The following is a 25,511-nucleotide window of genomic DNA, read 5'->3' on the forward strand; positions in this document are numbered from 1 at the left end:
GAAACATAGTGAGCATCCAATGGAAACTGCAACAGTGTTTTCATGTTACCATTGCCTCTCCATTTCTTATGGATGCCAAAGGTTACCCAAGTTTCTGCTTAGAGCTCCTAAGTCTGTGCTACACAAACGACCACGCTAGGATTAGTAAAGTATCCCCAGTGGTCTCAGAATAAAGTATTTAGATAAAAACCCAAAATGTTTCATATTTTTATACATAGACATCCTTCCCTCCTCCATCGAGTGCCAGCAGGCACAGCTGGAGCTGCTGAGTGTCTAGGTGCATTCACAGCAATATTCTTCTGTTTCCTCTGGAATGAGACTCATCATCTTTAGAAAGCTTTCTGCTGCATTTTTATTTCATCATCTCTGAGCTCAGATGGGCTCTAATTTTATAAAACAAATGCAGTAGAATATTATAATAGCAGCCTGCTTCAAAAGTACTTTTTTGTTTTTTTGGCTAACGCTTCAATCTGCCATCTGACACAGCCCATTATCATACTGAAAGGTCAAGTTAGCAAGGAAGAAGCATATAGATTATTACCTAAATAAAAATGACCTGTTTTTAAAAGCTAATCTAATCTATCCCTTGTGAGAGACACAGTACATTACACAGTGCATTTTCTCCAGAGGAAAGCAGCCATAAAGTCTACTCGGTGCACATCTCTGCATGAGTAATGCCAGTCTGCAAGTAAATATCAATTCACAGCCAAAAAAAGAAGTAACAGTTCTGCCATCTCCACTGCCTTCATGTAGGCATATGGCTCAGGATGGTCTCACCTTTGAAAATTATTTCTGAGAACTTATTTTCTAAGCACACAACTATTTGTTGCGGTAATGGGGAAGAACTGAGAGGTAGACGTGGATGCAAACTGTCATTGGCTTCAGGGTGCATGAAGAAAGGTTCCAAACACCAGAGGCCAAACAGCACTATCTAAAGGCAAAGTCACATTCCCAGAGGCTTCTTTTTTTGTTGTTGTTTCCCTTTACTCAAAATAGCAAGAGTTATTTGAACTGGTTATAAAGCCTAGAAGAAATGATGGGGAGTTATGAGTGAGACTTTTTTCCCTTTCTGCATAACCACAGCCGTTTTTTCCCCCCACTGCACCCAGCCAAGGCAAAAGCTAGTTCCCATATGGTCACTAATGCAGAAAACAATTGACACAGAAGGAGACAGAGCCAATTACTGCAGCCCTCGCTCCATCCAACTTCTGGAATGCTGGAAGCCAGAAAATATTTTCTCTTGCAGAACAATAATCTAATCACACAACACTGCGCTGATGCAGGGAGGCAGTGGATTATTTCAGCAAAGTCTTCCAGCTGTGGACTAACAGAAAGTTGAGCCTATATTAAGTCATTCTCTTTAAACGGTAGCTCCCATTTTGGAACTTCTAACTGAAAATCACACTTTGGTCAAGGGTTAAAAAACCCTTCATGGCTCATCTTCCTCAAAAAAAAAATAAAGAAATCTAAAGAATCCTTTTATCACACACACAAAATCCACGCATTGGCTATACTGACCAAACCACCACATGCAGTAGTGCTCACAGACCCAGCACTTGCATGCATGCAAAGCTTTCCCACCTTATCAGAACAGGAGGTGGCACGCAGGGTTCTGCCAAGGCACACTTGTGGAGCTGAACACAATTAGGACCAATTCCAGCCTCACAGCATGCACGCAGACACTGGCCACAACTCACACCCTGGTACTGCAAAGCACATAAGAGCCAATATCTATGCTACAGGGACACCAACATGTGTCACCAGAGTGCTGCCACCACCTGCAGGCAAACACTGCAATGGGAGAATCATTGAACAGTCTTTGCTCCCAAGGCGCACCGAAGCATCTCTCAGGCCAGATGAGAAGCACGCTTCTGAAGCAATTCTTCAGCTCCCTTCCACACTAAGAAGAGAAGTAGGCTCCTTTCAGGTGATGCCAGCCTAAAAGATGAGCTGCACTGACCCAAGCACTGTTTAACATCAAGTCTGAAGGAAGCAGACTTTGAAGTACTACAAAGGAAAACTACACAGTCTACACTTGCCACCAACTTCTTCTTTCCTCTTCAAATCCATTCTTCCTGACCTGTGCTAATTCCTCATACAGACATTGTGCAATAAACGTGCAAATCCCAGAGACAATTTCAACTATAAAAACAGCTCTCAGAGGAAACCGCATAAAGCAATAAATAAAAAAATAGGCAAAGGCTGCATAGGTAGGAAACATATGTAGAGTTAACAGTGGCCCTCCAAGATGCACCACTGAGGAGGAACACTTAATACTTTCTCCTTCTAACACACTGGAAGTCCTGAACAGCAGATGGCACCTAAGCATCAGCTACAAGGCCCCGCAAGAGGCACCTGCAAGTTGCACCAGCCAACCACACAGGCACTCACTGAGCCAAAAAGTCTTTCTAAATTAGCATGGCAGAGAATACTAGTGCTAAATGTATCCTACGTATTATCATTTTGGAAGATGGAGCATCATGCCACCTTGTCTACTTGGAAGCGTAAAGATGTATCTGTATCTTTCTCATTAGAATAATGTCAGATTTAACTTTAAAGCTGGGAGAAGAAGGGGAAAAATGGAAGGGTAAAAATACCTAGAAAGTATGCATACAAGATTAAAGAATATTAATAACATTCTGCACTAAAACTCAGTCAATAAATGGCTGTGATGTTTTGTTATAAAAGATGTAACAAAATGAAATACAAAGGGTAGAAATGACAGAAGGGATGACTGCCCAAATAAAATAAAAGGTTTGGATGGAGCTGTTTTTAGAAAACAGAACAAGTAAAGATGATGGCATTTGGGGCCAGAGCCGCTAGGAAAAGAAAAGGCCTCTGTATACCTACACAAAGGTCTCTGTTCCTTCAAGTCTCATAAAAAGACGGCAAATTTGGCTGTGAGTATCAAATGTTTACCCTCAGGGTTGTCATGGAACTAGAATGAAAGAAAGCAAAAAGTGCAATCAAAATAGCCTATGTCTGCAGAGAGCCTGGAGCAATATCATGAAGGCACCAGTGTCTGGACTTCAATAGGGTATTAATTTCAAGCCCCGCTGCCACAGGAGATCAACATCAGCAGACAATTCTGGCTGTGACAGGAGAAGCGTGGGGAACCTGGCCATCAGGGCAGACATGCTCTGCTTGGCAGGGTAATGCCCAGGCAGCCGCCAGTATTCCTGAAAACATCGAATTGGAAAAAGATGAACCCAAGAAGAAGCTGCTCAGCCCCTTAGGAACTGGAGGATTTCTGCATGCATGGAAAGCTCTTCTGACCCTCTAACTTCTGCCCAACAGCCTCTCAGACGTATCCTGCACTGGGACCACCAGCTCTGCCTTGCAAAGTTCTTGTCATCTTCTAGAACAGATATATAATAAAACACGGTGCTACCAATTCGGTACTCCTTTTTGCAATGAACACCTGCCCAAAGCCTAAGTCCTGCTTTAGGAACACAAATTCTTTATTGGATGTAATTGATACTTGTGCTTTTGAAGATTAGGCACCTACAAATTAATAGAAATTTAACAGTCATCTTGATACTGATAGATTTATTGGAAAAATATAATCACTGCTACTCTGTAGACTTTTTAAAAACTGGCTTTGTCTTCCTTATGGGCAGCAGTAGAAGAAATGTTACACTGTTCACATATGTGATCACCACACCAACCAAAAGCAGGGTCTGACACTGTAATGAAGTCATAGAATGATGTCCTTTGCATTTCTCTGTGTGTTTATGCCTCCTGAATGCCTGACCTTTGTGTGGATCCACTTGATACATGGCGAGTAAGAGTATACCGAAAACATCTCTTCATCCAAATGCCTTCTGTCACTGCCACATGAGCACTGAAAATGAGATGCTAGCTACAAAGATGCAAAAATAGGATTTATTTTTTTTAGTGTGATTTGAGTACCTAAATGTGCTTTATGTGCTGTTTTCTTCCATTTTGCAGACCACTCAGAGGAGATAAGCTCCTGAAGGACAATTAGCTGAAGCTAATTAACAGCAGCTTGAGAAGTACTCCAGGTTAAAATTTCTGCCAAGTAGACTCTTCTCTCAGAGGAGCTTTATCTTGTGAGATATAGAAACAATGACACGAGGGATAAAACTCTGCAACATATCTCACATCTATCTTGGAGTAACTTTGTCATTATTTCCTATTCTATTCATCATTTTGTAGGCATGCACTTGCTTTCAAAGGCCAAGCAAACGTGAATATGGTTTTCAAATAAAAAAACCGTGGTATATTTTTGGAACAACATTCCTTTTGTAATGTTTTTCAAGACAGACAGCACTGATCCCTTCTGCCTTTTCAAAGACAAAACGCCAATATATGACAGTTCATAATATCACTGGCCCACTACAGTATGAGTGACAGGATTCAAGCAATAGCCTCTAAATTTTAAGATGGCAGGAAAAGTTGTTAACAAAATTAATCAATTCTTTCAGTAAGGAAACAATTCCTCTCTCATCAATAACCCTCCACTTTTTCCTTTACCTTGGACAAGATAGTTGGCATTAGAAAAGAACAAGCATAAATGATGTACAGTTACAATTGTACAGTTATAAAGTTGATGGATAAACAGAGGTTATGTAATAGAGAGAAGACAAATGATAAAAGCTTACCAATGTTGAAGCTTGCAGCAAACTCCACAAAGAAGCAATCTCCAGAAGAAGAGATGCTACCTGAGTGGTGGTCAGCCCTTAAATGACATCTAGGAGAGGTGGAGCCAAGCTCCACCCCTTCTGGTAGCACAGCTGAATTACCTTCACCTGTGCTCCCACAGCTGACTCATTGCTTGCCTCTGGTGGTCAATCAGAGGTTCAGGCTATGATCAACAGTTTCCCATACAGACGTAAAAGCTCAAAACTGTTGATTAACAAAATGAAGAATTTATCCAAAATAGATCCGAAATTCATTCTCCTAAAGGCACGTTGTAAAGTGTGCAACATTTCCTGGAAGCTATCCCTAAAAGTTGCAAAGCCAGCATGAAAAGCTCTCCATTACAACCTGCACACATCAACAGTATGAAAATACATTACTACATGATACACTATCAAAAACACAGCTCAGTATTGAAAACATGAGAACACAGATGATGAAATGGGAAATGGCAAGTTCTATTTGAAAACTTTAGTGCCAACGGATTCTGGCGTGACTCATTAAAGCTTCTGTGATAACATCATCATCTCAGTAGTAAAAGAAAAAACGATTCTCAATTTCATTATCAATGCTTTCTATGGAAATCACAATAACCCGAACAGTAACACCAAAAATAAAGTCTGAAAAAAATAAAAGCACACACTTAGAATCACAGGCTCATAGAATTGCTCAGGTTGGAAGAGACCTTCAAGATCATCAAGTCCAACCGGGCCTAACCGTTCTGCCTCAGAGTACTTAAGACCACCTCTCTGTAAATTACTTAGGTTAATTTTCAAACCAGTAGCATTATTTTCAGGTTTATAGCTATTACTAATAGACTGTATGCATAGAAATGTACAGTACATTTGTATATAACACATGGATAGCTATTTATCCACTATTATAACATGTTGTCCATTTGACTTTGTGTTCTGTGCCTCAGTTATCTGTCTTTTGGGTTGGTAGAGAAGGCTGATAACCTTGACTATTTCAAGCTTCTTTGGTTTAATGAGAAGTCTATGTGTGACTTCAGAGCAGTCTTAAATTTAGACCACTGATTAAAAGATGTTCATTCTGAGCATCTGACTTGGAGAAAACACCCAATGCCTTCTTTCATGTGCTAAGAAGAAGAAAAAGTAAAATCATTTCTTACATAGCAACTTCAGTTACCTTTTAAATGACTCTGGCTTTTAAATCTTATTGGTTTATACTCACCATCACTTGGATTGGAATATGTTCTTCTCTACAAGCTTTATTATTGCTACAGAATCAAGTGTGGACACACCAAAATCTTTCAATCAAAAACAAATTGTGCATCAAGAATGAATTATGAGTGTTTCTGGGGGAGAATATGTTAAAATCACAATGCACCGCAGCTCACTCCTGAAACAAATGAGTATTTATAGCAAGGAATTTAGACAAATATATTGCTTCATGTCAAAATAGATGTAGCATTCACTCACAAATGACAAACTTGATTTACCATTCTTTGTCTCAGAACAAGTTTTGACATTATGAAAATGTCTCAGAAAGACTGCAGCTTTCTAAAGAAAACTCATATAAAACTGCAACTTCCTTCATTACCGGCTCTTTTCAAGCCCTGTAATTTCCCACCTTTCAAAAAAACTATTTTGTGATTTTTCTTTAAGGTCTGAGGCTTCTCTGGACTCAGACATCACAGTGAATTTGGGACCACCCAGCTGGGCACCTGCCTGAGGACACCATCTCCATGTGGCACGTCCATACTCATGAAGAGCACCAGGGAGATAAAATGAGGTTCATCCAGAGGGAAATTAAGAGTAAGCACTTCATTCACTGCTTGTTTAAGCTGTTTTACACTGTTATGTTAAGAAAATGCAGGGTTTTGGAATTACAATATTCACTATCAAGAAAACCACTACAGAAAGAAAAACCAGGTGAAGATTTTATGCTGAACGGAACAAACTGATGCACTTACTTTGCTTTTGCTTCTGCATCTTCATAGGCTTTATTGGAAACATCATCTAGGCCGCCGATCAGATGTTTGAAGGAGCTGTGAAAGAAAACAGAGGTGTATCTTTGGTTAACGTCCGTCTAGAGGGAACCATGCAAACCAATGTGGCCCCTCAGCAGCAACCGGGGGGCGCTCCTTAATGCTCCTGAATAATAACCAAGAATGTCCAAGTTTCCTTATCCAGCTTTGATAGGGACTGAACCCAACCCCTAACAAGTTTCACAGTAAATCTGGCATTGTTAAATTGGCTGATAAGTCCCATAATGTTGAAGTGCCGCTATGATATCCCTGGTTTCCAACCACAAACCCAAGAAATCCCTGTTTTTTTAATTGAGGGATAATCTGTACTTCAATATCTAAGCTTTCTCAGTGCAAGAGAAGCAGAGACCAAAACACAGGTGTGAGAAATAAAAAGAGGAAAAAACCAACCAACCAACCAACCAACCAAACAAACAAACAAAAAAAAGTAGAGAAGGAAAAGAAAGCAAGGGCAGAAACGTAAGCAAATTATCATAAGCTGGATTATTTAACAACATGGAAGAGGCTTTAATTAGGCTAAACATTGCGCAAGAGAGGGCAAAACGTGCAGAGTGCCTGATACAATCAGCACTCCTGAGCAATCCCCAGTACAAGCAATATTTTGAGAAGTCTCCTAACACCACCCCTTGTCCCAGGGGAGATGCAAAAGGCACAAACATATGGGAAGAAGACTTAGAAAATCTTTTTATATCATGAGTGACTCAAACAAGTGGACTTGTCAACTAACAAGCATTGCTCCAGAGGAAAAATAATTACAATGGTGACTCTTGTGTCTGTGTTAGTGATATTACACAGCGTCAGAAACTGAAAAAGGAATGCAAAATTTGAATGCTTTATATAATTCTAATAGTTGAAATCTATTAAAAATCTATAATTAAAAAATTTGGGTGAAATTATACTTCCCTTCCATGCTCTTTCATTATTTGCCAGTGCATGTGTCTCGCATGGGGTGTATTTTTTGTGACAGCATGGTGACTAATCTCAGCCCAAAGGCCACAGCTTTAAAATGGAGGATCCTGAGGTTCTGTTCTATAAGGTCCTGATCCCCATGAGGTGTAAAGAGAAGAACAGAATGGCTGTTCAGTCAGAAAGTTTCAAAAAAGTCATTGAAAAGTTAAAAAAAAAACCAAACCACAAAACAACAACATCTCAGGCCATATTTACACACAGGAGAATAAAACACTTCACATTGTCCTCATTCATTAAAGAATTTCAGGACAAAAGAGAATTGATGCAATTCATCAGATGATGCCCATAGATGGAGGTAGCAGTGTTCAGTTTCTTTGTACTTTGTTTTCCCTCTAAACACTTGGTTTCTGAATGCACGGCATTATAAGATAAGGAGCTGTGAATCTCAGCTGTTGGTAGAAATATGGTGATAAAGAGAAACGAAATATTTTCATCCAGCAGTTGCTTTTGGCTTTAATAAAATGTATCTGTAGAAAACATTACATGCTGTGACATCATGTTCCCTTTGCCTTTAAGGGTGGTGAAGCTGTTTGGATCATGCTTTGCTGAATAATCTCAAACACGCTGCAAGTTCTTAAGTGGGAGCTTAAGTGTCTTGCTGCATCACGAGACGTCTGACCTTAGGAGAAGTAGCATGGTGCATGCACTACGAGCAGAGGATACAATTTCCAGAAGAATGAAGTAAGGCTTAATTATTATCGGCTCTTGCTTTACAGATGGCAGCTGCAAAAAGCTGTGTTTTACCCATTATTGTAATAAATACGAGACAAGAGGTCACAGTCGGGAGATCTATTTATACTGTCTGGATCTAGAGTTACGTGCTGTAACAGGACTTTCCATCATGGTCTTTTGTGTAATTATAGTCATCACCATTCTGGAAATATCCTCTACCCACACAAATTCCCTCATTGTCCCACTTTGCTTAATTTCTAGTATTAATCATGCAGTCCAGGGAATTGTTTACACTGCACAGGGAAAGCTACAGGAGCTCATTAATGAGGAGGAGAAGGAAAGGAACCCTTTGCTCTTCTTCCACTGAAACTGCATGAAGATCTTCTAGCAAGGCAGAAATTAAGCAGGTTGTACGCTTTACCATTTGGATGTGATATTAATCAGAGGATCTTTTCAATGCAAAATCCCTTACTCAGCAGTAAATACATGAGAAATTCAGTTCCAGGGTTTGACACAGCAAGATTTGTTTGTCTAGAGATGAATACGTGCCGTAGGATGAAGCCAAGCCCTTGCAAGACAGCAGCAAAAGTAAAGCAAGATGTAGATGTTAGTGCTCCACAAACCGGTATTTAGACAATTGAGCAACACTGTAATCCTCCTGGCATGCTATAAGGCATGACCTAAGGCTTAAAATGCAATTTAAAATAGCAAGACTTGGGTTGCTTTCATGTGGTTATGAAAATGTGGTGGGGTTAGACATTCTTTTTTTCCTTTTTTTTTTTTTTTTTTCCGGCAATGTGAACAGATCTTTGTCTACTGAAACTGTCAACAGGCAAAAAAGAAGTCACAGAATGGAGTAACAACAGTAGGTTTAACATCCTTCAGTTTTTCCTTGACTGTCATAAGCCAGATTTTGGACTGGGAGGGATTTTAGAGTCTGCTGGAATCACTCTCTTATTGCCCGTCATCTTGTAACATCCCCAAGATTTTCATCAGAGAACCGCTCGGTTTTATTCTGCACAGCCCTCTCTTTTCATTTTGTTTCCATTCTGTCCTCATAACCAATTTTCTCCATGGATAAATCTCACCCCAACTGGGAAAAATAGTAAAGCAGCAAAAATGAAAATCTCCAATGAAAGCATTCAGCTTAGCTTGTATAAGGTCAGTCATGCTAGGATAATACCCTGCTGGTTTTTTTCCTTCTCTGATTTCCATTGCCAAGAGGTTTGACACAGTAACCTTTCTTAGCACCTTAGAGCAATCCCCTCACAAACCAAACGAAGGCTCACAAATAAAGACAATAATGTAAAATCCAAACTGAAAATACCCGGAATATTTAAAAGGTTTCCTTAAAAATATCTGCCCCTATGTGAGCATGTGCAGCTGAAGGAGACATTAAGAAGAAAAAGATCATTTAGTACTCAGTATCTGCAAATACCAGGCAGTTCTGCAATACTGCCAGCCTCTGTCAGAAGCAGCTGTGCCCTGAGTTTCAGCTTGTAACTAACATTTGCATTGGGTAATTTTGTACTCCTAGCACCCACAACATTTACACCTTAGAAATCTCAGTGCTCCAGGAAAATATTGTTATCAACATAAATGAATTACAAGGAGGGGAAAAAAATCACATATAAATAAAAGATTAATCTGAATCGTCAGCTTCAGTGCAAATATTCTTACAGTTAAGAAGAACGTTATTCTAGAATCAGTAGGTAGATGTAACCACCAGATTCTGCTTTATTACACAGGACCTTAGCAAGTCAGAAATACAAAAAAAAAACCCATGAATTCTTAAGAAAAAAAGAGTAAATGAGATATGACAATAAAAACTGTTATAAAACATTAATATGTTTACTGAGATCATATCTTCTACCTGATGGTAATACTACCTCTGCAAAAAGCTTTCTAGTTCCCCATGCACATAATGATTTCACAAATCACAAATGGTCAGAAATGGTGCTGAGCAGTCTGACAATTGCCATGAACAACATGAGGATTTTGCTGATGTTTTCAAGCTGATTTCCCAATTCCCCCAGCTTCAGTGATGGCAAGAAGAGCACCTTTGCTGCTCCAGACAGATAGCCTGTCTGAATTCCCTGCAAAGCTGTTAGCCTGTTCTGGTCAGCCTTGCTACCACCTGCATCTGTTTGCTCTGTTGGGTTAATGGAACCTCTTCCTCCGAGACAGAGTGCACAGACATGCTGGAAACTGGAATATATTCTGAAATTCTGTGGAAATATTTCCTTCCTTTTTCAAAGCTTGTTTTTTAAAATACACCTGAACTGGTGCAACTAAGCTATTTTTTCATGGCAATAAATAAACCTTCAGTGTTACAGTGGAATATGCCCATCGCAGAGGTTTGTAACTACATGATCTTTAACCCAAACCATTCTATCATTCTACGCCATTGGATTGCCAGCTTTCTTGGGTGAACAAAATCAGTGGCCTTCCCAGTGCAGCCACTAAAGGGCAGGTCCTAGTGCTGCCATCCTGCCTATAGATCCCACATCTGAAGCTCCTTTTGTATTCTGTGCACTTTCTAAATACTGGTAGAATGTCAATCTCAAGCCAGCCTGCCAGTCCTCTACAGTCATTCCCCCAAACACCCAGATTACGCATTAATTCCCTATAAATCATTTCCTAAATATGTCACCTTTCTACGATGAAAGTTCTTCTGTTAGCTCATGTTTTCTCTCTCTTTATGCCCATGAAATCTGAACAGTCGTGGTCTGTATAAAGACTTCCAATGTCTGACTGTAATTCTCCAGTCCCTCGCACATCTACTTCTCCATGTCTTTAAAACCAACCCAAACTCCGTAATCACACTCTTATTTTTCCTCCTTCAGAAACTCTACCATGAGAGATGGTGTCCACATACAGCTTTCAGCTCAACAATCACATTCTCTCATCCTCAATAACTTCCATTCCCTGAATATACTCCATATATATTTCCCTTTTTTGCTATCAACTTTCATGCTGTTATGTGCTCTTCCTTATTACTTTATAATCCCCTAGAATCATAGAATAACATGAGTTGGAAGAGTCCATAAGGATCACCAAGTACAACTCCTGACTCCACACAGGACCATACAAATCCAAACCCTGTGTCTGAGTGCAGTGTCCCAACACTCACCGAGCGTCATTTTAGCTTGATGTATAGAGTATGAAAGTATTGCTTACAAGCTACATTTGATTAAGCAAAGAGCTTGTCTTGTAATAGAAAATACTAAATAACTGTAGCGACAAGCATCACTCCCTGCTCTGTGCAGAAGAGCTACTAACTGTTATCAGTAAAGCTGACTTCCAGATTCCATTGCTACACTGCATATAACTCAGTGCAAACCTTTATGCTGGCCACCTCAACAAACCAAATGTCTTAACATTCAGTATATCTGGATATACAAAAATGCTGTATTCCTCATTAGCAGAACAGTGCCTGCACAATTTAACAAATTCACATAAGTCTTACTACATTTTCTCCGCATTAAAATTAGCTTCTATGGTTATCTGCAAGCCATGATACAAGGGAAGGGAAGAGCTATGACAAGAAAGTCAGAACTGGTTGAGACAGAGGACAGAGTTCCTTGAACTATCAATAGTGATACAAATAGCATTACATTTCTTGATCTATAAATAGTATTTTTATAAATAGTGTTACTCTGCTACTAATTGCTGAGCATTACCAGAATCCCTGGTATAGATGAACTACAGCTTCATCGGTTAAATTTAACTTGTACTTCCTTACTATGTCAAGGTCATTGTATACAGAATGAAAGGGATATTAGATGAGGTCTGTAAAATACTCTGAAAGGATTATATCTCAGATTACTTATTTTTTAATTCATTTCTAAAATGCTTATGGTGGAAAACAAATATAACTCCCATAGAGGAGTTTGTAAAGAAATGTAGAAATGACTCTTTGCTTTATATTTCTCTGAAATAATGTTTGCCACAACATCTAATTCTGCTGATTCTCCTTCTCAGAGCCCACAGAATAACAAGGGATAATATGTATTTTACCTGTCAGGATAACTTGCTTGTATATGTGGAAGAATGGCACTCAGCTGACCGTTGTGAAGTTCACCATCTGCTTTCAACAGCTAAACCATAATTTAGTGGCTTGGTTGTTTCTTTTTAATTGATGATAAATGAACCAGCAGATCAGGAGATCTAAGATTTTTTGAAGTACTCTCTTTCAGTTCTGTTACTTCAGAACATGACAACAAAGGTTTGGGATAAACATCAAAGAGAATTGAATATAAAACTCCTGTATCAAACAGGATTGGGTGCATTTAGTTCATGCCTACCAGAGAACTCAAGATGCCTCTCCTATTAATTTCATCACACTACAAGAATGCCTCAGAAGTCACTTATAACTCAGTGGCTGCCCTTTGACTTTGTTTTACAATCAGTTCCTTAAGTCTTCAAGACTTCAAGAACAGATCCAGCTGATCTTTGTCTCAGTATTCTTACACCTCTTGGAGACTCCCCAAAGCCAGTAGTGTAGTTCGTGCATATTTAGTAAATCCAATGGATTTCTTTTCCTTTTGAACACTTGTAAGCTTCTTATTTTCCTCCAGGGAGGAGCTCCATGAGCCACCCCATGTGAAAAGCCATCTCCTTTTGGCTTTCACTTCCTTCCTGCATCTGCCTTTGGGTTCTCACGCTTGGGGAAGCAGCGTGAAATCTATTCCATTCATCATATCCACGTCTCTTGTGGTTTCACAGAGCTACACTCATTTCATTTGGTTTCATTTCATCCCTTTCCCAGAGCAGAGTTTCAACCCACTTCCTTACTCTTCCAACAAAAGCCATTCTCCCCCTCTACCATCTTTTTTACCTGTCTCCAAACAACTTCTTGGTCTAACTTTTCATTTTGGAGAAAACAAGAACTACAGAAAGTGTGTGGAGCACAGACAAACCATGTATTTACTTATAACAAAACCAAAAATCTATTAATGGCTAACAACAGATTTGTTGCTGTTGTTTTTATATCATTGTTGAACTCTGAGCTGGTGTGTTGTTTCTTTTTGTGGCACTGTCCATTGCAAAATTAGTCTTTCCTATGCAGTAAAAACAATCACAACCAACACTTTCCACTGTGAAGGTGGAAGATGTCTCTGTGTGAAGAAGTTTTCCAGTGCCTCACTGCCCTCATCGCTGGAAAACCACCACAAGAGTCACAATGGATTTTCAAGGCAATGCTATTTTGCTGATGCTAGCTCAATAAGAGTACCACCATAACGCCTAGATCTGTTTCCACTCTCTCCCTATTTATTTCCATGTTGTCATTCTGTACTTCTTAATTTTCTGTATTTGTCATCTCTGAATTTTGACTGATTGATCTAGGGGAATGTTACAGAAAATGATCAAAGACTGTAGTTAAAACCCACAAAAAGTGTGAACTGGAGATGCACCCCTCCACAAGACAGGAAATGTATGTACTTACTCTCTGTCTATGACCAGACAAGTTACTGCTTCGGCCGCGATGACGTTGGCAGTTCTGACATCCTCCCTGAAAGAAAAATATGTTTCTTAAGCAAACTTTATATTTCTGAATTTACTTCATTCTAAGCATTTCAAGAATAAAAGTGAAGTTTTCACAGCTTTTTCCTTATACTGATTTCGAAAGATGGTCTTCACCTGTATAGGAGTCAAGCAAAAAAGCATGAATGAGCAGAAAACCAGAAGTAGGCTCCCCTTGTAAATAGGGCATCTAGCCATGTATTGGCCCATGCCCTTTCGTTAGGCAAGGTCTTCTATCTTTCTGTATATGGAAATAGCTGTAGAAATATTAGCTATTTGCACAGATGTACTGGTGAACTTCTCCCTGTGTCCTCCTGCCCAAACCCTTTGTTTTGTCTCCCTGGGCCATGGTTCAGAGGGCAACATTTCACAGCTGAAAGGTCAAGTACACAGTTTAGGAGGACACTGGTGGCGCAACGTATCTTTGTTATTAGATATTTAGTGCTTTTCCGTCTCCTGCCACACTGTTTGGCTTTGGCCAGCCCAAGCTACAAAACAAGAAGTTAATTTTAATCAGACCTATTTAGCATTCCATCATGTTTTGAACGCCACTGCATCTTCTGTGCTGGCAAACTAGAACGCAGGAGTCAGAGTCACTGCTTTACTCAAATCCACTCAAAATCTTTTCACCTCCTAAATATAAGGAGATTACAGGCAAAATAGATCCACCTCTTTTAAACACATCTAATTCATTTAGACTGGAAAACCACTGCTTATTTCCACTGAAGTAGAAAATGAGATTTAAAAATGCCATTGGAAAGAGCAATTCTCTTCAAAGACTGGAAGTATTAAAGCAGCAATGTGGTGAAAAGGAGAGTGGTGCATTTACACCCATAGAGGAACAGGCGCTCTCCCTTTAATTGTTAATTACATTTCCTTTAATTGCTTTCAAGCTATCTTCAATTTTACTATCTTTAAGCTACCTTTAAAGCAGAGCAAGCAGAAATAAAATTGAAATAAACATTAATGCTCAATCCAAAGCATTCTTTGAGATTATTTTCAATGAAAGTAAATGTGTTAGTGCTAATTTATCCATGCCAATAAGCAAAATTATCACTTAAGCCAAATTAAAGAAATTAGATCAACAGCATTATAAAATATTTCTATTAAATTTTAAGACTTCAGTAAGTACAGGGAGGATAAGAAATTATAACATTTAGTATTCTAAGTTGCTGTAGCCAACTTCTGCCCATATATTAATATATTATTAAAAGAGGATGTAATGCTTTTGGTTGTACATTAATTCCCACTAAAACTTCATGATGTTCTGCTCTCTTGGATGCCTTTCTGTCACAAAGTGCTTAGCATTACATATTTTCAGATTGCAGACAAGTAAAACACAGCTGTTTATGGGTTCAGTTCAAACATTATAAATAAACTTCAACATTAAAGATTAAAATACACAAATAACTGTTATGGATTCCACGGCATTGTACCTGATACGTGTGTTTAATCAGCATGAAATTAGTGTGGAATGAAGGCTCTTTTCCAAAGGACATTTTACTTAGCACAAACACATGAACTGCAGAGATGTAAAGGCTTTTATAATGCAGAAAGTCATGCAGTTCTAAGACTTCCTTATGTTCTGCACAAGCAGAAATAACCGATAAGTTAGGGGGAAAAACAGGGGTTTTTTATGAATTATATGGTGCTTCATACACAAGATGTTAAGTCAAGAAACAAGCATCTCTGAATACCCTGAAGCATTGCAGGCTTAAGGTTTAGCTGCCACCAAAGCCATTCCATGCACAGTTTGCACACCCAACAACCCTAAAACCCCCCATTCCACGGCACTTTTCAAGGGGAATAACGAAATTGCAAATGTGGGGAGAAAGCATTAATCCAAAAGGGATGCTCTGAGGTGCACCCTCTGTGCAGCACTGGCTACAGAACCTCCAACAAGGTCACACCTCCTGCAGAAAAAGGCATTTTGCTCCTGCTGCAGGAGCAGGGAGAAAGGCAGAGGTGCCATTGGCAGCACGTTCAGCTCAGCAAAAGGACTGCCAGCCAACTTTGAGTTTTGGTGGTCTATCACTTCTGGTAGTGTGGCTGCATTCCACCACCACAGTGCCAGTGGCTTCCTATCACCTGCTTTGGGGAAGATCATTATCATGAGATGGAGATGGGTCACAGAAGCACCAGGTCCCAGGATTTCCTGCATTGCTGAGCAGCCTCGTTCCCCCACTCTAAATCGATTTTAAGTGGTTTTATAAACTTGGCAAGCTCTTGCTAGTACGGGGGTTTCCCCAGCATGCAAGGTTAAAAATCTAACCATGTTCCTAGAAACGGGAGGATAAACCAGAAGAAAAAGTCTAACACATTTTCAGCTCTACATATTAATCTTTTACATGTCAGCTGCAAAATACAAGACTGAGTTTTAAACGCTGCCTGCTTTTGCTGTACCTTTAAAGATTGCAAATACATCCAGAGACATGCAACTCACCTACACATTAACCTCAACCATCTTGCAGCAAAACAAATGGTCAGTACACATTTTAAAGGTCACGTTGCAAAAGCTACGGCACAGGGCATTAAGTGCAATAAATAGTTATGTGAATTACACGGCATTATATGCAACAAGCAAGCATTGGAAAGCACTGCTTGCAAGTACTGACTCGGATACTTTCTCAGCTTCATCACACGAGTACTCATCACTGCTCCCAGAGAAATAGCGCTCTTCATCAGAGCAGTCGCTCTCACTGTCCGAATAACCCATGGCTAACGACTGCCTTCACCATCTCCTCCCAGAAAATGCCTGCTGGCTTCCAGCTAGTTCTCCTCTGTTTTGTCCTCCAGGCGAGCTCTGGTATTTCACAGCCCCTCCAGCCTCAAACCTCTTTACTTGGCAAAAGGTCACTGCTGCTTGGAGGGAAACGCAAGCAGTGGAATTTGGAGCGGGCGCTGTAGGGTACCCGTCACCACGCTGCCTCAATTGCCACATGTTAACCCCATGGGAGAATCAGGGTAATGAAGCACTTCTTGCAACACAGCAGGTCTTGTGGCTGTTCTCGGCGGCAATATCAAGTTACATAACAATTCGGTATCTTGTTATTCCTCCCTCCAGCCTTATAAAACTGTAACAGCACATTATTTAGCAGAAGACATACTCATATATTTCCTAGTTACAATTTGTTGCTTCAAAGATCTCAGGAAATTTCAACCATTTCCTCCCTGATAAGCTTTCAGCAGGTTAATTTAAAAGCTATGATTTTGCTGACAGTTCCCAGGAAAGGCTTCTGATACAAACCTACTGATACACTGTATTATATCCCTGGATGTGTTTAAAAACCATTTGGATGTGGAGCTCAGGGACATGATTTAGTGGAGGGTTGTTAGAGTTAGGGCGGTTATGGTTAGGTTGGACTTGATGATCTTTAAGGTCTTTTCCAACCTAAGCAATACTATAAAGCTGTGTTGGAAATCAGGAGAACACAGGCAGCCTGGACCTGAGAGAAGGTCCTACGGCAGCCTCTGTTGTAATTCCACCTGTAAAAATGTAACTTAGATTTCAAGATCTTGGAGATGGTTGCCATCTTTTGGCTTCCTACATCCTTTTGGCTTCCTACATCCGAGCCCTGTTCCTGCTCTCACCTCATGCCACATGCTGCCCCTCAATAACATCAACACAATCCTTCCTATGAATGGAAACTACCATCTAGATGATTCCATTCAGCAAATGTTATCATATTAACTTGAAACTTGTTCCTCCAACCAATGGAATAACTGTTAATATTTCCAGAAGATGGACCAAAGGTGTGAGCTGAGTCCTCTCTTGAGGACTTTTTAGGATGTGTGAGCATGCAGCCCCATGAAATGTCGTATTTGGAGCTGAGCCTCCTCTGCTTTCCCCTGAGTAGCATTTTGCCTGGCAAAATTAATGGCAAGAGACATGTTAATGTTGGTGGGTAGGCAAAACCCTCCTCTTAAAGCACAGAGCTAAGACTTGCTTCTCAGATCACCAAATTTGGGTGATTCTTAGAACACTCAGTGAAGATGTGAATCTTATCCTTCAATGTGAAGGTGAAGATGCAATCAGAATATACCCAACAAAACAGTAAGGGGAGATAGAGATGCTGGTTTATTAGTTGCTTTCTCTGAAATTCAAGTTGTTAATCAGTTTTTCTCATAACACTTTTTTCCTTTCACTTCAATCATGTCTTGTCCTAAAAACCTAAAATCAAGCTTATTAAAAATGTTGTAACAAGGTCAAGTGTGCAGCGCTGGGAAGTGGGAAAATGCACTAAGGAATTTGAATATCAGCAAATTGGGGATCTGCAAACAGCTTCCCCGCAGCAAAATTAGACTAGGAAGGTCTAATTTTTTCTTCCAATCTTTTCTTCAAAAACCCTCTTTAAGACCATTTTCTAGCTAATTTAAATGATCTGAAGTCTCATTTCCAGAAGTCCCACAGGATGTGAGCTTTCTATCACAGCCCTTTTCCAGCTGGCAGTGGCTTTGGCAAGGCCACCAATGGCCATGTGCTGAGCCACCTCCCCTTAGTGTTTGGTGAAGGTCCTTTAGTCACTGTGTCAAAGAAAAACGGGTTGTCACTGGCATAGTGATCTGACATAGTAAAGCTGCTGAATTGTGTAATTGTGTCATATTATCAACACCTTTGCCCATATAAAGAGCAGTAATACAGATAAATATATCTAAAAATAGTACTAATTAAAGCAGAGACATTGTGACAGGCAATGTTCACATAAAACACCTCCCTTTCCAGCCTGATTGCCTTGCGATGGAATGCTTGTAGACATCTTATTTTCATCACCCACCATAAACTGCAATTACATCCTGCATCCTCTGCAATGCAATTTGCACAGTGTGGTTCAATAGTTGCAATTAATTCCAGCTACTACCTGGGAAGCTCAGCAATACCCCCACAGTCCCTAACCCCAGCCTGTAAGCAAGCTGTGTGATGCCAGGGCTCTGAAAGCTGATGGGGATCTTCTCTTGTTGAGCTTCTCCAGCCCAAGGAATCCACTTCTGCCATTTAGAAAACAAATAGGAAAATACAGAGGGCAAGAAGTATTAATAGCACGTGGACTTTCAGCAGCATTTTTAAAGGCTGGATCAAACTAGGCCTCTGCCCGCCACCTTCACACTTATATATACTATTTAAAGCTGCTGGCAATTGAGCAAACCAAGAGGGGATTTTGTCAGTTGAAAACTATTCTAAGAAGAGAAGGGTACGTGTGCCTCGTGATCTGAAAGCAGAGGAAAAAGTTCTTGCTGCCACTTGATTACCAAGGAGCTGGCATAAATCTAGCAGTACCTGCTACTTTGGCAGTCAGCATGGGATCTTCCCCTTGCTGAGTGGCATAATCAGGTTCTACTGCTAACTCCTCTCTGCAAGGTAATCTTCACTGAAACAATACAAGAGTTATGAGCAACATGGGTCATGGCATTAGCAATGAGTTACCACTTTCACTATATTCTCACCATATTTAATCTATTGCTAACTACTCAGGAAATAATCTATGACTTCCACCATGACTAATTTAGCCAACGTTCACTTTCCCATCACAGTAAGTTACTATTTTGTCATTAACCGCTGGAAACAGCCTCATTAAAATCAAATCAACATGTGATCTGAGAGTTAAAGTAATGAGTTGTATCTATCACACATTAACTAGATCAACTCTGTGCTTACGTAATGCCATTTTAAAACATATAAGAGCTTCCCACAATCACAATTAAATCTCAGGAGCAGCCAGGACATAGGATAATGTTTGTAAGCACATTCTCTAAGTGGGTAAACCAATGTATGAGGAGCCTAGAAGAGGTGCATTAGATTATATAGCCAGCGATCAGCCTCAGCAGTAACAATGCTGGCATCTGGCTTCTCGTCAGGAATTAATGACACTGCATCAATTTGGCCTAATGTACTTACCAGGCTGGCAAGCTCCTACTGCAACTCCTCCTAAGGCAAGGCAGTGGCATCATAGTCTTCCTGTGGCCACTGATCTGCCTCTACCATTGGACCTTACTACCTCCAACCTGTTGACCATGCACATTTTACCTTCAGGTCTGTGCTACTGCAGGTCCACCCACCGTTTCTTTACTTCTTCAGGCCAAATCTCATGATACCCAACAGTTTTCACCGCTGTCAAATTTATGCATAGACACTGCATGGAGTGTCGCACCAATAATGAGAACAAAAGCACTGTGGGCAGGAAGTGCCCAAAGCCTCCACCTTGAAATGGAACAACCCAGCTAATACCCTGCATACTAACAGTTAACAGCACAGAGGCCTACAGTGGCACCTGCTGATGCAAGTGCACTGGATACAGAGAGCAGGAAAGGAGCTGGCAGGCACTCACTGCTGCTTTCCCTTCAGAGGCCTTTTCACATCTCATTAAGCAATGTTTCACAGACAGCTTCCAGACTAGCTATCAGGGCTCCTGCGAGAAATCAGCATCCTCCAAAAACTTCTCCAAGCTTCCCAATGATGTAATTAGCTCTTCAAAGACTGCAAGACAGCTTTCATGCAGCCTGGGCTTTCCTGTGAGCCCTGCTCACTGCTTTGCATGGAGAGGCTCCATCCAAATTTTGGCAGGTGCAGAAACGTTGCAAAAGCTCCATCAGCCTATGCCATGCTCCACACTCAGCTCCTTCATTGGCCAGGTTTAAGCCCATAAAGCCAAACTGAACATCCTCCTGCTATGTCCTGGTCTGCAGCACTAATGTGCTGGTAGGACCATATTTCACTCTGAGCGCTGAATTTATCACTCTGTGTTATTTTACAACAGTGAAGCCAGAGAAGGGAAAATTATGGGTGAAGTTTATCATCGGTAAAGATATGAAATGAAGCTGTTCATTTCCTCACCTTATTTTCTCCCTTCTGTGCGCAGAGTGGTAGAGCAGATTTTACAGTTTGCTCAAGAGTGCTGCTCTGTGACCACCTTAAACTGTTCTGACATAAATCAAATGTTCTGCAGGTTCAGTCTTCTACCAGAGCAGTGCCATTTGCCCCAAAGCCAGCACTCCCTGGTGCTGAGCTTGGGGATAAGGTGGGAGCACGTGGTCAGGAAGGAAGGGAGGGCCAGTCTCTTTGGCTCTTAACAGTCACACAGTCACATAAGGTGATGGTATAATCACTGTGCTGTCTCCCTGTTAGGTGATACAGAGTATTTCATTGCTCTTCTACTGGCAAAGCAGCTGCGCAGCACCCACCTTCATTTGCATGACACTTCACATTTATGTAGTTAATGCTAACTATTGTGGAGGTGGATGTATTTATTTTCCTACATCTATTTCAGTAGGAAATGATTAGCCGCATCTGAAAGCTGAATGGCACTAGAAATACACATGGTGCTTTGTAGCTGGTAACGATCACCTCAACTTGTCAAAGTAAATTCATGCTCATATCTTATAAAAGCAGAGAACACGACATCTAAGCACCCGCTAACATACATAAAAAAGCATGGGTTTGCCTTTTTTACATCTGATATTAGTTCAGGTGTGGCTGCCTTTGTATTCAGGAGATACTCTGACTTCAGCTTTGCTGTTGTTTTTTCCCCATGTGTATTCACATGTGTGTTCTTGCGTGTTACCTATACTGTGACAGTTCTTTACTGTCAAGAAAAGCAGGTATATCATTGAATCATTGAATGGCCTAGGTTGAAAAGGACCACAATAATCATCTGGTTCCAACCCCATGCTTTGTGCAGGGTTACCAATCACCAGACCAGGCTGCCCAGAGCCACATCCAGCCTGGCCTTGAATGCCTGCAGGGATGGGGCATCCACAGCCTCCTTGGGCAACCTGTTCCAGTGCATCACCACCCTCTGGGTGGAAAAACTTCCTTCCAGTATCTAACCTAAACCTTCCCTGTCTCAGTTTAACACCATTCCTCCTTGTCCTATCACCATGCATTCTTGCAAACAGCCATTCCCCCTCCTGTTTAAATGTTCCCCTCAAGTACCTGGAAGGCCACAATGAGGTCTCCCTGTACTTAAACAAGCCCAGTTCCCTCAACCTTTCCACACAGAAGAAGTGCTCCAGCCCTCTGATCATCTTAGTGTCCCTCCTCTGGGATGTAGGTCTCCTGCTATTTTGCCTAAAGTTCTCTTAGTCTCAAGCTCTTCTCCAAACCTAGACCAGTGTGAGCTCACACTCCATGAACTGAAGAGTCCTTCATGGTTTGGAATACTCTGGATTAGATCTCACCAGGGTTTTGTACAATGGTACAAATGATGTTAATTAAGCAGAATAAGTTTTAAGACCTCTGCTTAATGATCTCCATCAGATTCTATTCCAGCACAGCAAGAACATTTCATACTACCCGCTCAATACTCACTTTACAATTCTTCTGCTAATCTCCATCTCACGCTGTTTAATTTCTGCATCTGCTTGTGTTGCTGCATAATACCCTGCATTCAAGACAGACAATCTACATTATCTCATCCTAAAAAATGGTTCTGAGCAGACATTCATTTTTCTTCAAGTCACTACAACAACTTTTGAAGGAAAGTACCATTAAAATAATGTATAATATTGCCATTTCTCAGCTTGTAGCTGAAAGTATCTTCTGCTGGGGCATTAAATGTAGTTCCTGTGTTTTTCGCAGTTATGAGAGCTCCTATGACAATCACACGTGTGGCTTCAGAAACTGGAACGACCTGAATTTGATGCTGGCAGTAATGAGGCCCTCCAAACTTAAGCTCTCTTTGTTTGTAAAGTTATCATTGTTTTTAGTTGTAGTAACGTCCCATCACTCTCCTCTTGGCCTACCGTCACATCCTGGCCAGCTGTGACAACCATCTCATGTCTACAGTATATTCTTAATTAATTAATATTTTGGGTTACAGTCTTCAAAGAGAAAATTAATTGGGAATTAGACAAAATTCCCAGTAGCAGAGAGCCCTGTAATACTGGTGAAAATAAAGCCTCATCTTGAAAACAACTGATCTTCAACCAAAGATTATTGCCCATAAGCACACATGACATATCCCTACCACAGTATTGCGTGGCCTCATTTTCAGTAATATTTCCACAGGAAATCCCAATAAGAAGTCACAAAGCAAGCATCTGAGATGCTTTTGACTCTCCATGAGCCTGCTCCATAGGCCAGCTGTAAAAATGAACTCTGATCAACACATTCTTATAAAAGGAATATTCCTCGTATTTATTATCGGAGAATATCACAACTGCAAGCAATGAGTGTAATATGCTGACAAAAAATGACTGCTTTTTAACATTGCAGTAAATTAAGTTTTACAACCAACACTTCTAGAAGAGTTATAAATAGTGGCTGTGAACAGCTCTCCTCTGTCACTGTGAGCATCCTACCACGGAACTGAGCTGACATGAAGAGAAACGAATTAGTTTCTGGCCCCAGTGGGGGTGCCACTTGTTTGACCTACAGGAAATTATGTTGCTGGGAGTATGATAAAAGTGTTAAGAGAGCAATTAGGGTTGTCACCTATCATATTCCCGGGAGGAAAGTGATGGATTCTCATCCCTGGCCTTCGGTCCTAGACGCTGCCTCGGTGATGAATCTTGTTGTTGCCTTAATGCACAAGGAAAGTGGCGGCAGCCGGAGCTCCTTCCCTCCATACCCTGACACAGCTGTGCCCTGCTGTGCCTTGTTTCTGACATTTTCCACCAAAGCTGTCAAAGAAAGCCTGACAATCTGCATGGAAGAAATGTGATAGCTTAGGTATGTTACTGAGGGATGGCCCTGTGCCTTGACAGCATGTTGTTATAGCAGCTCTTTCAGCATGGTGCTGGGCAAACTGCGAAGCTGAACTTGTCCTGGATGAACACAAACCAACCTGGTATGATAGATTTTACTGCTTCAAGGGCTAGTTTGGTACGACATGCACTGATGAACACCTGAATATCAAGGTGGAAGATCCAGCAGCCAGCGCCAGGGAACACAATAAAACCCTGGGCAATTACCTTGTTTCTTACAGAGTTTAAAACCATTACAGTTCTTCAATAAACTTTCATTTCCTTTTTTTTTCTTCATAATTTAGATCAAACTGTGATTAATCCTAATATCATGTTTGAATTCTAGGTCAATTAACATGGGAAATAGTTGAACTACTTGTATCTGTAAGGATAAGCAGGTGCAAATTTAGGCTCCCTCTCCTTCACACATCCAGGATGCAAAGGTATTGCATTACAGAACTACAGCTCCTCAGCCATTTGGTTTGTAGACAATTTATTGGACCACCATCACCTAGAGAAAAATCTTCCATATGCTGCAGTCCCATGCACCAGTGCTAGGGTGTTACGTGGCTCTAATTCAAGCGAGGACTTCCCTACTTTGGTAGGGCAAATGTGCCCCAGTATGTGCAGTATTTGTAATTCAAACCCAAACTTGGAAGGATGGTAGGATTTGAAATTAAACAACTCATCCCAGTACCTGAAGGACCAAGTGGTCCTTGTACATGGATGCAAGCAACCTTGTTGCATTGAGATATTCCTCTGCTGGGTGAAGTACCTCTCTGGAGCAGCATTACAACATCTCCAGTGTTAAAATGGGCAATCTCTCATGTAAATTTGATTGCAGATGCAACGGCTTAAAAAAAAAGGTAGGATGAAGAAGAAATACGAGCCTAAGCTTAAGTAAAATGCCTGAGAACATCAAAGTAAGTTGAATTGTAACCATTTCTTAATTCATTTAATGCTAACCCACTTCAGCATATATGAAGAAAATCTTATCTTTCCAGAGCCAAAAAGGGACAAAGTTCAGATAAGATCTGAATTTGGACAGCAAACCTATTAAAAACAAAACTTCAGTTACCTGACACAAACTGCTGAAGGTTTGCGTATGGTTTGTTGTCATATTAACTTGCTAAAATCCCACTGTTTTGGTAATAGTAGCTCCAGAGCAAGAAAAAGAAGAGTTTTTTTTTAATGTATTCAGTATCAGAAAGATTACCCAGACTTTCTTCCCTATAATCATTATTTAGCTCAAATGCCAGCAAACCGCTGCTGAGAGGAGCAGAATTTTAAGTAGGCCACACTTGTAATTTATGGGTATCATTTCTCCTAACTCATAAAACTTTGTAAAATTACTCCGACAAGGAATACTTTGTATTCTACTATATTGAAGGCTATTTTGTCTTCCATAGCAGCAAAGCATAAACCCTGCGCTAAATGACAGATATCTGGTGGGCTTTTCAATCTGCCTGCAATTTTCACTTCACCTGACAGCAGCAGCAAGTCCAGGAAGCTCAGTTATAGAACTGAAATCTATAGCCAAATTATACAGACTGCTTTCCAATACAGCAGATCAAGACTCACTGAGGACCTGCAGAAGTGATTTGGAAACCTAGAACGACATCTTGTTATACATGTTCTTCCTGTTAGGTTAATAATCACTAATATACAATGTGGATTTTGTTTGGCAGTACTAACACTACTGCATGTTCTCTAGATATCAGAGTACATGAAAACGCAATTTCTGAGCTCCTTCCTTCATGGAATCACAGAGCAGAAACACACAGACAGCACAGAAAGAAAATCAATCTATGAGAAATTCCAGGTGCCACAGAGAAACATCAAAGCTAACTAACAGTAAGGAAATAGTTTCTAACATCTCTCTCATCAGCTTTCCTGACTAAATCACCATTATTTCCTGTTTTCTGAAAACTCAAATCCAAATGAACTAGTCACTAAGGTTTTGTTAGTTTCTGTCCCTGCACCAGAACTACCT

The 25,511-nt window shown here is 40.5% G+C and overlaps 1 protein-coding gene across 4 annotated transcripts in view; it reads right to left on the reverse strand.

The window, feature by feature from the left end:
- PRKG1 (protein kinase cGMP-dependent 1) overlaps nt 1-25,511 on the reverse strand; it is a 316,142-nt gene that overhangs the window by 47,967 nt on the left and 242,664 nt on the right. For all 4 annotated transcript variants that reach the window (XM_015866196.2, XM_015866197.2, XM_015866199.2 and 1 more), the window contains 2 exons: nt 13,764-13,829; nt 6,599-6,673 (listed from right to left, as the gene is read on the reverse strand). In XM_015866196.2, coding sequence (XP_015721682.1) covers nt 6,599-6,673; nt 13,764-13,829 — 141 coding nt within the window. The remainder of the gene's footprint in view (nt 1-6,598; nt 6,674-13,763; nt 13,830-25,511) is intronic.

Source organism: Coturnix japonica, chromosome 6 (assembly GCF_001577835.2).
Source record: "Coturnix japonica isolate 7356 chromosome 6, Coturnix japonica 2.1, whole genome shotgun sequence".
NCBI classification, from domain to species: domain Eukaryota; kingdom Metazoa; phylum Chordata; class Aves; order Galliformes; family Phasianidae; genus Coturnix; species Coturnix japonica.